Source organism: Myotis lucifugus, unplaced genomic scaffold (assembly GCF_000147115.1).
Source record: "Myotis lucifugus unplaced genomic scaffold, Myoluc2.0 scaffold_202, whole genome shotgun sequence".
Classification (NCBI taxonomy): Eukaryota; Metazoa; Chordata; class Mammalia; order Chiroptera; family Vespertilionidae; genus Myotis; species Myotis lucifugus.
Window position 1 is genome coordinate 527194 of NW_005871250.1, and position 11010 is coordinate 538203.

General features: G+C 43.1%; 1 protein-coding gene across 7 annotated transcripts in view; it reads right to left on the bottom strand.

Moving 5' to 3' along the window:
* ABLIM3 (actin binding LIM protein family member 3) overlaps window positions 1–11010 on the bottom strand; it is a 102699-nt gene that overhangs the window by 61102 nt on the left and 30587 nt on the right. For all 7 annotated transcript variants that reach the window (XM_006097433.3, XM_006097436.3, XM_006097435.3 and 4 more), the window contains exon 3: window positions 1672–1809. In XM_006097433.3, the coding sequence (XP_006097495.1) occupies window positions 1672–1809 (138 nt within the window). The remainder of the gene's footprint in view (window positions 1–1671; window positions 1810–11010) is intronic.

Below are 11010 nucleotides of genomic sequence, written 5' to 3' on the forward strand. Positions count from 1 at the left end.
GAGATTTTAGATTTTTCAAATGAGGTTATTTAGTATAACTAATCCCTGGAAACAAAATCCTCTCATTTGTTTCATCTCTAACTAAGCAAGTTGACATTGAAAATAATACTCTTTTCTTCCTCCTTAAAGTCCTACCTAAAGATTCTACCACCTCCCTGTGATAGATGTCAAAATGGCCAAATTCTTCCCTTCTCTGCATCCACACCCTAGAAATCTGATCTGCAGATCCACCCAGAAAAGGCAACATTTATTTCTCAGTGATCTTTTTTTGTTGTTGCAGATTTACTTATTTATGTAGTTAACAAAATTATACAGGTTTCAGGTGCACAATTCTACAACACATCATCTGTACACTGTATTGTGTGTTCACCACCCCAAGACCACCCCAAGTCAATTCTCCGTTCATTACCCTTATCCACCTCCCTTTTCCCCTCCCCCCAGTATTTCTCCATAAGCTTGAATCTGGGTTGGCCATTTGACTTGCTTTAGCCAATGGGACATTAAAAAGTGTGACAGAAGCTGAGGCTTGAAAAGGTCTTGCTAATTGCACTTGAATTCTGAGACCACCATGCTAATGAGTCCAAGCCAGGCGGCTGGGGGATGAGGAGCCATATGGAGCCACTCAAGTCAACAGCCTGCCAAACACAGCCAGCTCACCCACCACGTCATCATGACGAGGCAGGTAGAGATAAGCAGAGCCAGCTCAGACTGGAAGAGCTGCCCAGTTAACCCAGAGAATCATGAGCTAAAAGATTGTTTTAAACAATTGAATTTTGGCATAAATAGAAGACAACAGATACATTCTCTTAAGACTATAATTGCAGAGTCATAGCTCAAACCTCCTTATAACAATTCTGTTATCTTTGTCCTACCTCAATTTCTGGTGATATAAAAATGGTCACTCACTAAGGTACTCTTGCAGGTCAACTTGCATTAAAGGGGTTTTCAAATTCCCAAAATAAAATTTAAATCACATCAATTAAAATATATCCCATTTATGCTTCCATAAACAAATTGGGGAATATTTAATTTGTTTACTCAGAGCTGAATTCAGTTAGATCCCAAGGAAAGAAATCCAGGATTTTCCTCAGTGGCAGGGGAAGTCAACCTCAGATACATGAGGCTGAGGTTGGAAGCAGTTACCAAAATGAAAAGATCTGGAGGTTTTAATTGACCGTAAATTCAATATACATCAGTGATGCGGAGTGGCTCCTCAGGAAGTATCAGTCACATAAATGCAGTTCTTCACACTGTCATAGAATAAATGTTCACCTCAGAGCCATGTTGAATTTTAGCCAGGACAGCTTTTTCATTCACTCTCAAATGGATTTTTAGGCACAGGGCAGGACTTTTTTAAGAGGTGTAAGGTAAGCATGCAGAATTGCCTTTTTCCTTCTGGGTCAGCACTATCATTCTGGGGTCACCAGGCTCACTCTCTCTCTCTATCCCAACACTTCCCACCCCCTTCCCTCCCTCTTCTCTCCATACTGCTTAAGAGAGAATTATTATAACAGGCTCGAGGGAAGTCTCTTTAGGCTCGCTCTCTCTCTCTCTCTCTCTCTCTCTCTCTCACCTGTGTTTGTTTTGCCTGCCTCTGTAGCATGTCCCTGTCCCTGGGATGGGAGCACAGCCAGGAATCTGAGAAGGAAGCTGGGAAATTGGGCCTCTTACCTTGACAGGTGAAGCATCTGATGTGGAAGTGGTTATTGTGGACTCGAACCACCTCCCCTTTGCAGGTGTCTCCACATCGGTAGCACTGGATGGCATTGGAGCTGCCCCGGGGATTGTAAGGATTCTGCTGATAAGGAACTGTGGGAAGAAACAAAGTGATCACCATCCATAAGGCTCTCATTCTTTACAAAGTCTGCCATAAGACATCGTTATAATCTTGGAAGAAAAAGCAGAAAAGGTGCAAATGCTGAGCAAAGTACCTTCAATACATCATCAGGCTGAATATGCCAGTCTCAGGCATCATTAGAAGGGAAGTGGCATTAAGATGGGAGTCCATAAATCTCCTTAGGCAAGCAGAGACTACATATGAGCGAGCATAAACTTTTCTTACAATGATAGAGGCCAAATTCACAAATGAAAAAAAATAAGAGGAAGTAGAGTATTTTAAGGTAAATAATCCAGAAATACCATTTTTTTTGGGTGATCTCTGGATCAAAGCCAGGACCCAAACTTCTCAAAGGGAATTTAGGTCTTGCAGTTGACTCAAGGGTCACAAAGAAAAGGGTGGCTGACAACAGGCCTTTTTGTTAAGCAGGTTACATCCCCTCTTTTACCTCGGTTTTCACATCTAGAAAATGGGTGTGGTCAATGGTAGCACAGACTTTCTATAAAAGAGGCACAAAGGGAGGCAGTCTAGTTGGAAGGAGGTTGACAAGGGGACTCATCTTAAAGATGCCTTTGAACAGCACTTTCCATAACATTGAGAAAATGTCAAAAGTGCATAATTGAGAAAAAAGAGGTGGTGGAGATTTGAAGGGGCTGAAGTCACTGGGGGTTGGAGCTCAGTGGGCGGCACTTTACGGTGTTCGAGAGCTCTACTAGCCTATCGAGTCTTGTTCTCTTGCTTTGGCCTTCTCATGGTACTTTTCTAAATCTCCCTTCCCTGAGGTAGACTTTGCTCAACCATGCTAAAATCTGGTCTCCTGGGATTTAATCACAGTAGGCACCTGCCTAGAACTCAGAGTATCAGGGTTGGGGGGATATTAGCAGCTGTCTGTTCCAACCTCATTATGTGTAAACCGTTGGAATAACTGTGCTAGTGAGGAACCGAGTTTTCTCTCCTGTAGGAAGACCCCAGTGGCACCATTACTTCATTCTCACTGTTACTTCATTCTCACTCAAAGTGGAAAAGTCCAAAAACTTCTGCTCATTCTCTATTCGGGGAAGGCTCACTCTTGTCCTGGCTATAAAGATGATCTGATTGAAGGGGAATTGGTGTCTCTTTAAAATTAATTAATAGAAAAGCAAAGGCTATTTATTCAAAGGTCGCTATAGTCAGGGAGTCAGCCCCCATCACTGGCATTTTGGTAGAGACTCAAAGGCAGGCAGAGAAGTGGGAAAGCTTTCTGGTGGGAAAAGGGAAAGATCCAGGTTTTCCCTGACTGGTGGCTGTGGGCCTGGAGAAGTTCTAGGAGGCCAAGTAGAAGTAGGGTGTCCTATGTGCCTGGTTAGGGGTGCACATTTGACTCTCTCTAGTTGGTCCTAAGTTGGAAGCAGGGACAAAAATTAGGGATGAGATCTGGGTGCTTCACTGATGTTTTTTACATTCAATATTATATTAGTTTCAGATGTACAGAATACTGGTTAGACATTTATATAATTTATGACATTTATATTTAACCCTGATAATTCTAATACCCACCTGGCAATACATAGTTTACGATTGTATTGACTATATTCCTTATGCTGTACTTTACATCCCCGTGACTATTTTGTAGTTACCAAATTTGTACTTCTCAATCCCTTCTTGGTGTCTATCATTTAGACATGTTGACTTACTGGCTACCCTCTGAATAAGCATATTATAAGTTACTCTGATTCACAGGAACCTTGAACTGCCAAGGAACTTAGAAATCACCCAGTTCAGGGGTTCTGTACCTAGTGTGGTAGTTGTTACGTCTGTTCACTGAAATTTGAATCTATTATTCTAGGCACATGAAGGATTGCACATGGTGACTTGCTTGGCAATGAAATGGTAGTTGCCTGTCACTTCTAATTAATAGTGATCTGCCATGTTGCCTTCTCCATAGCCCAGCATCCAATGATACCCCAGTTGGTGTGTGGGGACATGTCAGTTTAGATCCCTGATTGAGCAGTCTAACCCATGATGATCAACTACCACGAGCAAGGAAACATTTTTGTGGTTATAGCCTCTAAGGTTTTTTGTTGCTGCAGCATATCCTGACTGATACACCCGGGGTTTAATACTTCTTGCTAATTAAATATAAAATCTGGTGTTATGTGCATTTTCCTATAGCTTTCTTCAGATTTTCAAAGATCATCTCCGTAACCCACCCTCCTCTTTTTAAAGACATAGAACAGGAAAGCAGGACTTTTGATTATCTTCTACTTAAAGGGATCCCAAATCATACCTGTTCTGTAGGGCAAAGAGCTATTTCCTTAGCCATGACGCTGCTTCTGACAACTTTGCTATCTGAGGTGAGAGAATAATACCCTCACAGTCTTTCTTTCATGGAATCCATGCCCCTTAGTCAAGTCTTTTTCCTGTTTTTAATTTAAGACACAAATTAAATGAGTTAGCTAGTTAACTAAATCACAAATTAACTTATTAAATGGATTAATACAATAAAGCATTTCAAAAAGTACATCATGACCATCATATTCTCCCCACAGCTCAGTGCAATTCTTCCTTCCTCCCCAGAATGTCCATAAACATTCTCTTTAGTCCTATCTCCTTTTCTTCTCTTCCTGTTCCAATCCTTGGAAAATATTTCATTCTCCCCTCTGCCCCTAGTTTGTGAAAAAAATATGACCTTATTTATATGAGAGTGTGGTGATCTACTATTGCTGGGGGAAACAAAGGTATGAGTCTGAAAATAGCAACAAATAGTATAATCATCCCCAATGATCAGAGCTCTAGAAATAACCAAAAGTCCCTCCAGAATCACTGCACAAATTTTCATCTACCTCTTCTAACGTAACCTATCTTATTTCTCAAGAACCAACTTACAAGATCAATTAGATTTTTTCTGATTTGATTTTCTGGGGAAATGAATTTGTGATCATAGTCTTCAGTAATAACCCAGTCTTTAAACCACTCAGATAAAAAGGCAAAAAATCAGGGTGAGAGAATGGATTGGGAAAATGGGCTTTCTGGGGCCATTTACTGATGGTGCCCCCCGCCTTGACTTTGTTGCTTCTCTCAGGATGAGGGTACTGCTTTGGTGATGCTGACTGTGCCTGGAAATCCACAAATGTCTGAATTGTGTACAAAGTCCCATGAATAGAAATGCATGCATCGCTGGTGTGAATTCTTCCAGATTGCTGGTGTAAGCTGTGATTATAAAAGGGCAGCGGTGTAGCAAGATTTGAGTTTTAAGATGTGTGAAGACCTTTCCTTATCTAGACAGTGCCGCTAGAACTCTGGTGGTCCAGGGAAGCTAGGCCACATCTGATCCTGGAAGCCACATCATTTCCAATAAGATTTTGTATCCTTGGCTAATTAAATCAGCAACCTAATCTTATTCTCTCTGTGTGGAGCTATGTATGGAGGGTATCTTTCTTCCCACAGATCCATAACCCCCTATCCCGAAACACTAACATTTTATTGTTGATTTTCTGCTGGTTATTATTTCTACTGATTTAACAAAAAAATCTCAGTACTAAGTGATTCATCTCAGAAAGTCACATGATTTATAACATTTGTCTTATGGCAAATGTCTTTTGAATTCTAAATTGACTTACACATGAATTTTTGAACTGCTTCATGTGTTAGGAACTATATCTGTAATATTAACTTGAGAGCAAGATTTGAGAGCAGCCACGGCCTCAAAGGACATTAGCTCTGCTTACCTGTGATATAATCTACAAAGTTAAAAAGTTTAGACACATAAATCATGTGATGTTTCTGACATGCGTGCAGGGAATCTCTGGCTTCTGTTTAATGTTATTTGGCCAATAAAGGCCACATGGGAGAGACATTCCCAGTGACTAGTCCTTAAGCCGTGCTGGCCAATAGAACTTCCTGAGTTATGGCAATAAATGTTCTATATCTATCTTGTCTAATATAATAATTGCTAGCCCTATGTGGCCATCAGGCACTTGAAATATAGCCAGTGTGACTGAGGTACTTAATTTTAAATTACATTAAATTTTAATAAATATAAACTTACATTTAAATAGCCACAGGTGGCTAGTGGCTGCCATAGTAGAAACTGAAGTCTCATAGCTTTACAAATGGTATACCAGGCATTGAGAGGGGGACAGTGCATGAAACCTGGTTGAATTAATTTATATAAAAATACATGTGCAAATTAATTCAGGAATACCACCTGAGGCTTAAATCATGTTTTATTTGTTTTGTTTTGTTTTATCCCTGAAGAGTTTTAAAGATGTATTTAAAAAATAATTTGCAGTAGGAACCAATTACACACACATTCACCCATCCTGAATTTGATCTGAAAACAAAAAATTCTGAGCAGTGAAATAAATACTGATTAAAAAAAAATCACAGGTTTCCAGGCACTGCAGGAGTGAACAATCTTAATCTTTCCAAGAATAGAAGCAAGAAAATCAGTTGGCGATGGCTGTCAGTATAATTTTTTAAGACAGAAAACTAGCTAGTCAGCCTACGAGATAAAAAATTAAGGGTCTGAAACACTAAGTCCTCTTTTATACACATACCAAGTCTTTAGCGTTCTAAAAGCAAATACAGTTTAGTTCCATAATTAAATTTGCGAGTAAAGCTTTTCCCAAATGTTACAAAGATAATTTAAAATTGTTGGAGCACAACAGATTGGAAGGGGAGGGGCGCTGGCCTCCTGGTGAGGTAAAAGGAGCCTGAGTTGAACAATGCAGCATCCAGTTCCCTCACCTGGCTGTTCCTCCTTCACCCTGTTCTTCATCTCCTGTGTTTCTCTCTCATAAACAGAGCTGGGGAAACCTGGGTTCTAATTCCCTCTCTGCTGATACCTTGCTTTATAATTGTGGGCAAAAAATCTAACTTCTCCTGGCTTCCATTCTCTCTTTAGTCACTGAGGAGCTAGGACACAATGATTTATAAAATTCCCTCCAGTTAAAAAAGTGGAACCAGAAGCATGAATACATGGAACAGACTGGCTAGTGCCCAGGGGGAGGGGGAGGGGGTGACTGGATAAAGAAGGTAAAGGAAATAGCTAAAGAACATATATGTGTAACCCATGGACACGGATACTAATTTGGTAAAAGCCAAGGAAGGGGGAGGTGGAGGAGGTTGGAGGTGGGCAAATGGGGGAGGGAGAGAGAGGGGACTCCTACAATAATGTCATCATTAAAATAAATAAAAATAGGGGAAAAGAAGAGATAAACCAAAGAACTTACATACTTATATGCATAACCCATGGACATGGGTAATAGGGTAGTGAAGACCTGGGTGGGAAGGTAGGGGCTGGGTGGAGGGGGGAAGGGGAGGAAATGGGAGAAATCTGTAATACTATCAACAATCAAAATATATTAAAAATAAAATAAAAACAGGTAAGTAAAGATAACATCACCCATTTAAAAATTCATACGCAACGCATCCCTAGTATTTCCTGATCCGCATAAGGTATTTGTGAATCTTACCTGAATTTTACTAGTGTTTTTAATAATAAATACCTATGTACAAACAAAAAAAAATTGATTCAGGCTCTGTGAGTCCTTTTCTGTGCTTCTTTCTCTCCCTCCACACTCTCTTCTCACCACTAACTGGTCTCACTTTTACACTGTGTTGTATGTTATCAGATTTATTAGTCACTTTTAAAAGCAGATAATGGCATGCTGCCTCTCTCATAAAAACATGACCTAAGTTACCTTCTCTTTACTGATGCGATGCCTGCACAATACTTTTCCTCCCCTGAGGGTCACTTGACCTTGTAGATAAAAGTGTTCCCACATTCTAATAGAGTCATCTATAAAATAGTCTTTAAAAGGTAGAAGCACCTACGTTGTGCTGGGGTATAATTAAAAGAGTGACAAAACTGACTTGGAGACAGTGTAACAACTGTGAATAATTGGCTGGAAGTGTAATAAAAACTGTGGAGCTTCTGGTTGAACCGTGAAACATCAAGCAGAGAATGAACCGACTCAGCAATGAGCTCGCAGCCCCCCCCCCCCCCGGGGCCCAGGAAAACAAGCGGGTGCAGCAGCTGTCACGTAGGCTTCCCGACCACTTCATTCGAGCCCAGGCACCCTGGGTGTGTCCACAGGGATGCGACAAACATGGGGGAGGAGGGGACCCCAGTGTGGATCCAGGCACTTCACAGGTAGAAAGCTGTCTGCCTGAAGGTTAGGGGCGGGTCTGTATATAAGAGTAGGTGGTAGTTACCAACAGGGACCTTGTGTCTGATTTTGGGGTTGAATCATGGCCATGACACTGGTCCTGTTCGCTGGGATAAGACCACAGAGATGTGGGACCCTGCACTGACGGGGGCTGAAGCGCAGGCACAGAGGTTCATGGTGTGGATGCTGGAGTCAGGAGCGCTGGGTTTGTGTTCCCCTCCTGCCCCTTGCTGGTCACGTGACCTTGAGCAAGTTAAGTGTGTGGCACCCATCTCGGTTTGCTCACGTCTAGAGTGGGAATAACTCAGGTCATTTGTGAGTATTAAATTACTTAGATTACATAAAAGTGCTTAGTACACTGCTTGGCACATAACTTGGGCTTAAACATTAGCAATAATTAAGTGAAAGGATCTCTGAAGCTGTGCATGCCTACTTGTAATCCAGTATGTATAGGAATTCTTTCTAAATGACCCCCATCACTTGCCACTGAGCTTGGCTCGAACGTTGTCAAGTCCAGTTTTGAAGCAGTCCAACTTGGGCAAAGCTTTTCTGGTTTTCCCTCCTTGGTGATTGTCAAGAAAAAAAAACAACCCTTGGCTGCAGCCCATTCGCCACCTTAAGTAACCTCTGCTTTCTTGCCATCTCTGAGTGCTTTCTGTTTATGGGTTTCTGTAGGCCACAGAGGTGGGTGGCTGACATGCTTCTGATGTATCCTGCAGAGGAATGTGTGAATTGGCTGTTTCCTGTTGTGGGGAGGAGAGGCTATGATTTATGTTATCCTGGGGCGGTGTATTTTGGGCACATCTGCTGTTTCCAGGAGGACATGTTCGAGTGTTTGTTGTGTGTGCTTACTTATACTAAGTGAGCAGTCTGTTTTCCGAAAACTCTGTTAGGGAGGCTGCGAGAGCTGCTTTTGGTAACCCCTGAGGGTCATGCACGTGTCATCTTGTGTCATTACATCTATGTTCATCCAGTGAATACCTGGGAACCAGACTTTTAGAGCAGCAAGGGACTGGGAGGTTATCTACACGCTAGATTGTGATCAACATGAGGGCAGGAACCATTTCTGTCATGTTTGCTACTGTACCCTTGGTACCAGGCATAGAATAAGTGTTCAACACATAACAGAATACATAACAGAATGAATAAAATGAGTGCAATGGTTTCACTTCACCAATGGGAAAGCCGAGGCCCAGAAGGGAGAAGGGATTCATCAGAGCTCACACAGCAATTTCTGCCTCCATCAGTGCAGGGGGGGTGCCCTTTCTGGGACAACAGGATGAAAGACAAGGCAAACCTAGAGGGTGAGCTGGGCTGGTACAGAGCCCCAGGGTCATGGAAAGGTGGAGAGAGAATTCATAAAAGACTACATCACCAGAGGCCTGGAGTCATGCTGAGGTTTAGCAATAGAATAGCTGGGGGAGTCAGTGTTTTAGGATTCAGAAGCATAGCAGAGTTTAAGGAGCAGTGCATGAAGAAATGGGAGGGGTAAATACATAAGGAAAGGTCTGGCAGGATAAGACAGTACTTAGAGTGTGGTTACTCTGTCAGGAACTGTGCTAAGCAATTTACATATGTCATCTCATTGAATTTTCATAACTCAGGAGGGGATATTATTATTATCATCCTCTTTTTACAGATGAGGAAAGGAAGGCCCAGCAAGCTGCGGTCACTTGTCCAAGGTCACAGTTAGTCAATGGCAGAGGTAGGATCTGAACCCAGGCAGTCTGACTCTGGAACCTGTGTTCTCCCCACTGAGCTCTACTGGCTGCCACACACAATTGCCAACAGTGGTTACCTCTGGGGAGGAAGTGGGCTTGGGAAGGCTAAAAGGGTATCTAATTTTTCTGCCAACAGTAATTATCCATCCATTATCCAACTGACTACAAAGATGTGTATATATATTTCACAAAGACATAAGAATAACAGTGGAGGGTACTAGCGTCCAGGCCAGGAAACAGCATCTATGGCAGATGATGAAGAAGCAGGGATGGCTGCCCCCAGGCCCCGCCTTGAGCAGCTTCCCTAGCTCCGGCAGGTACAGCCCGACAGGTGTGCGTGCCTGGGCCCTGGGAGGCAGGCTCTGCAGGTGCAGGCAGCTGCAGCAAAGCAGAGGTGGGAACACCCTGGGAATCCCCAGGCCCTTGCGCAGATGGTCCCGGCCTGGCCACAGTTTCCCGTGTCAGCAGGTCATTACACAGTCTGTCACCCCAGGACGATATTGTGAAACCTTTGCTGCAACAGAAACTCCTCCACAGCCTCTGTGCCAGGCTCATCAGCCTGTTCCACCGTCATGGCGTGTGGTTGGCAACATGGCTCACGCTGCCTTCTCCAGAAATGTGTTGTCAGGACATGTGTCAGAGCCGCACGCTCTTGGCCAGGCCGGCTGCTCCTGCCTGACAGCCAGCTGCCACGCTACATACAGCTCTACAGGAAGGATCCGGGCCAGACCCAACGGGCCCCTCCGCAGCGGTGTCACAGGCGAGGAAGCCCGAGGTGCCTCCCGTGACAGCAGTGACGTACCCTCACTTGTGTGGAGTCACCTGATAAAATGGGAACTGCATTTTGTCATTCCTTTTGCAAATTCAGAAAGCTGTCCAGATATAATGTCCCAGAGTTAACTTTTCACTTATTTCTATATTAATCTCCTGATTATAAAAAAACCCCAACATCTCTATAGCTTATGTCTGATTGAATTTAAGATTAACCAAAAAAACCCAAACCTCATTTCTTTCTTATAACTCAACTAGGTTTCTATTTCAAGACAAGCACAAACACAGTTTCAGCCAGTTCCCCCACCCCCACCCCGCCCCACCCCTCTGCTGCTCGCTGGGGTGGTGTTGGCACAGGGCCTCTTTCTAAGGACTGGAAAGATCCGAGTCTCATTTCTTCCCCGAGGCTCTCCTCCCCACCGCTGGGCCAAGGAATCATCCTGTTAGCTGGGGGAGAAGGAGCCCTTTCTGCCTCCTCTGTCTCATAGAATATTTAGCTTTGTAATAAATCCTTCCTGTTCCGAGGGCA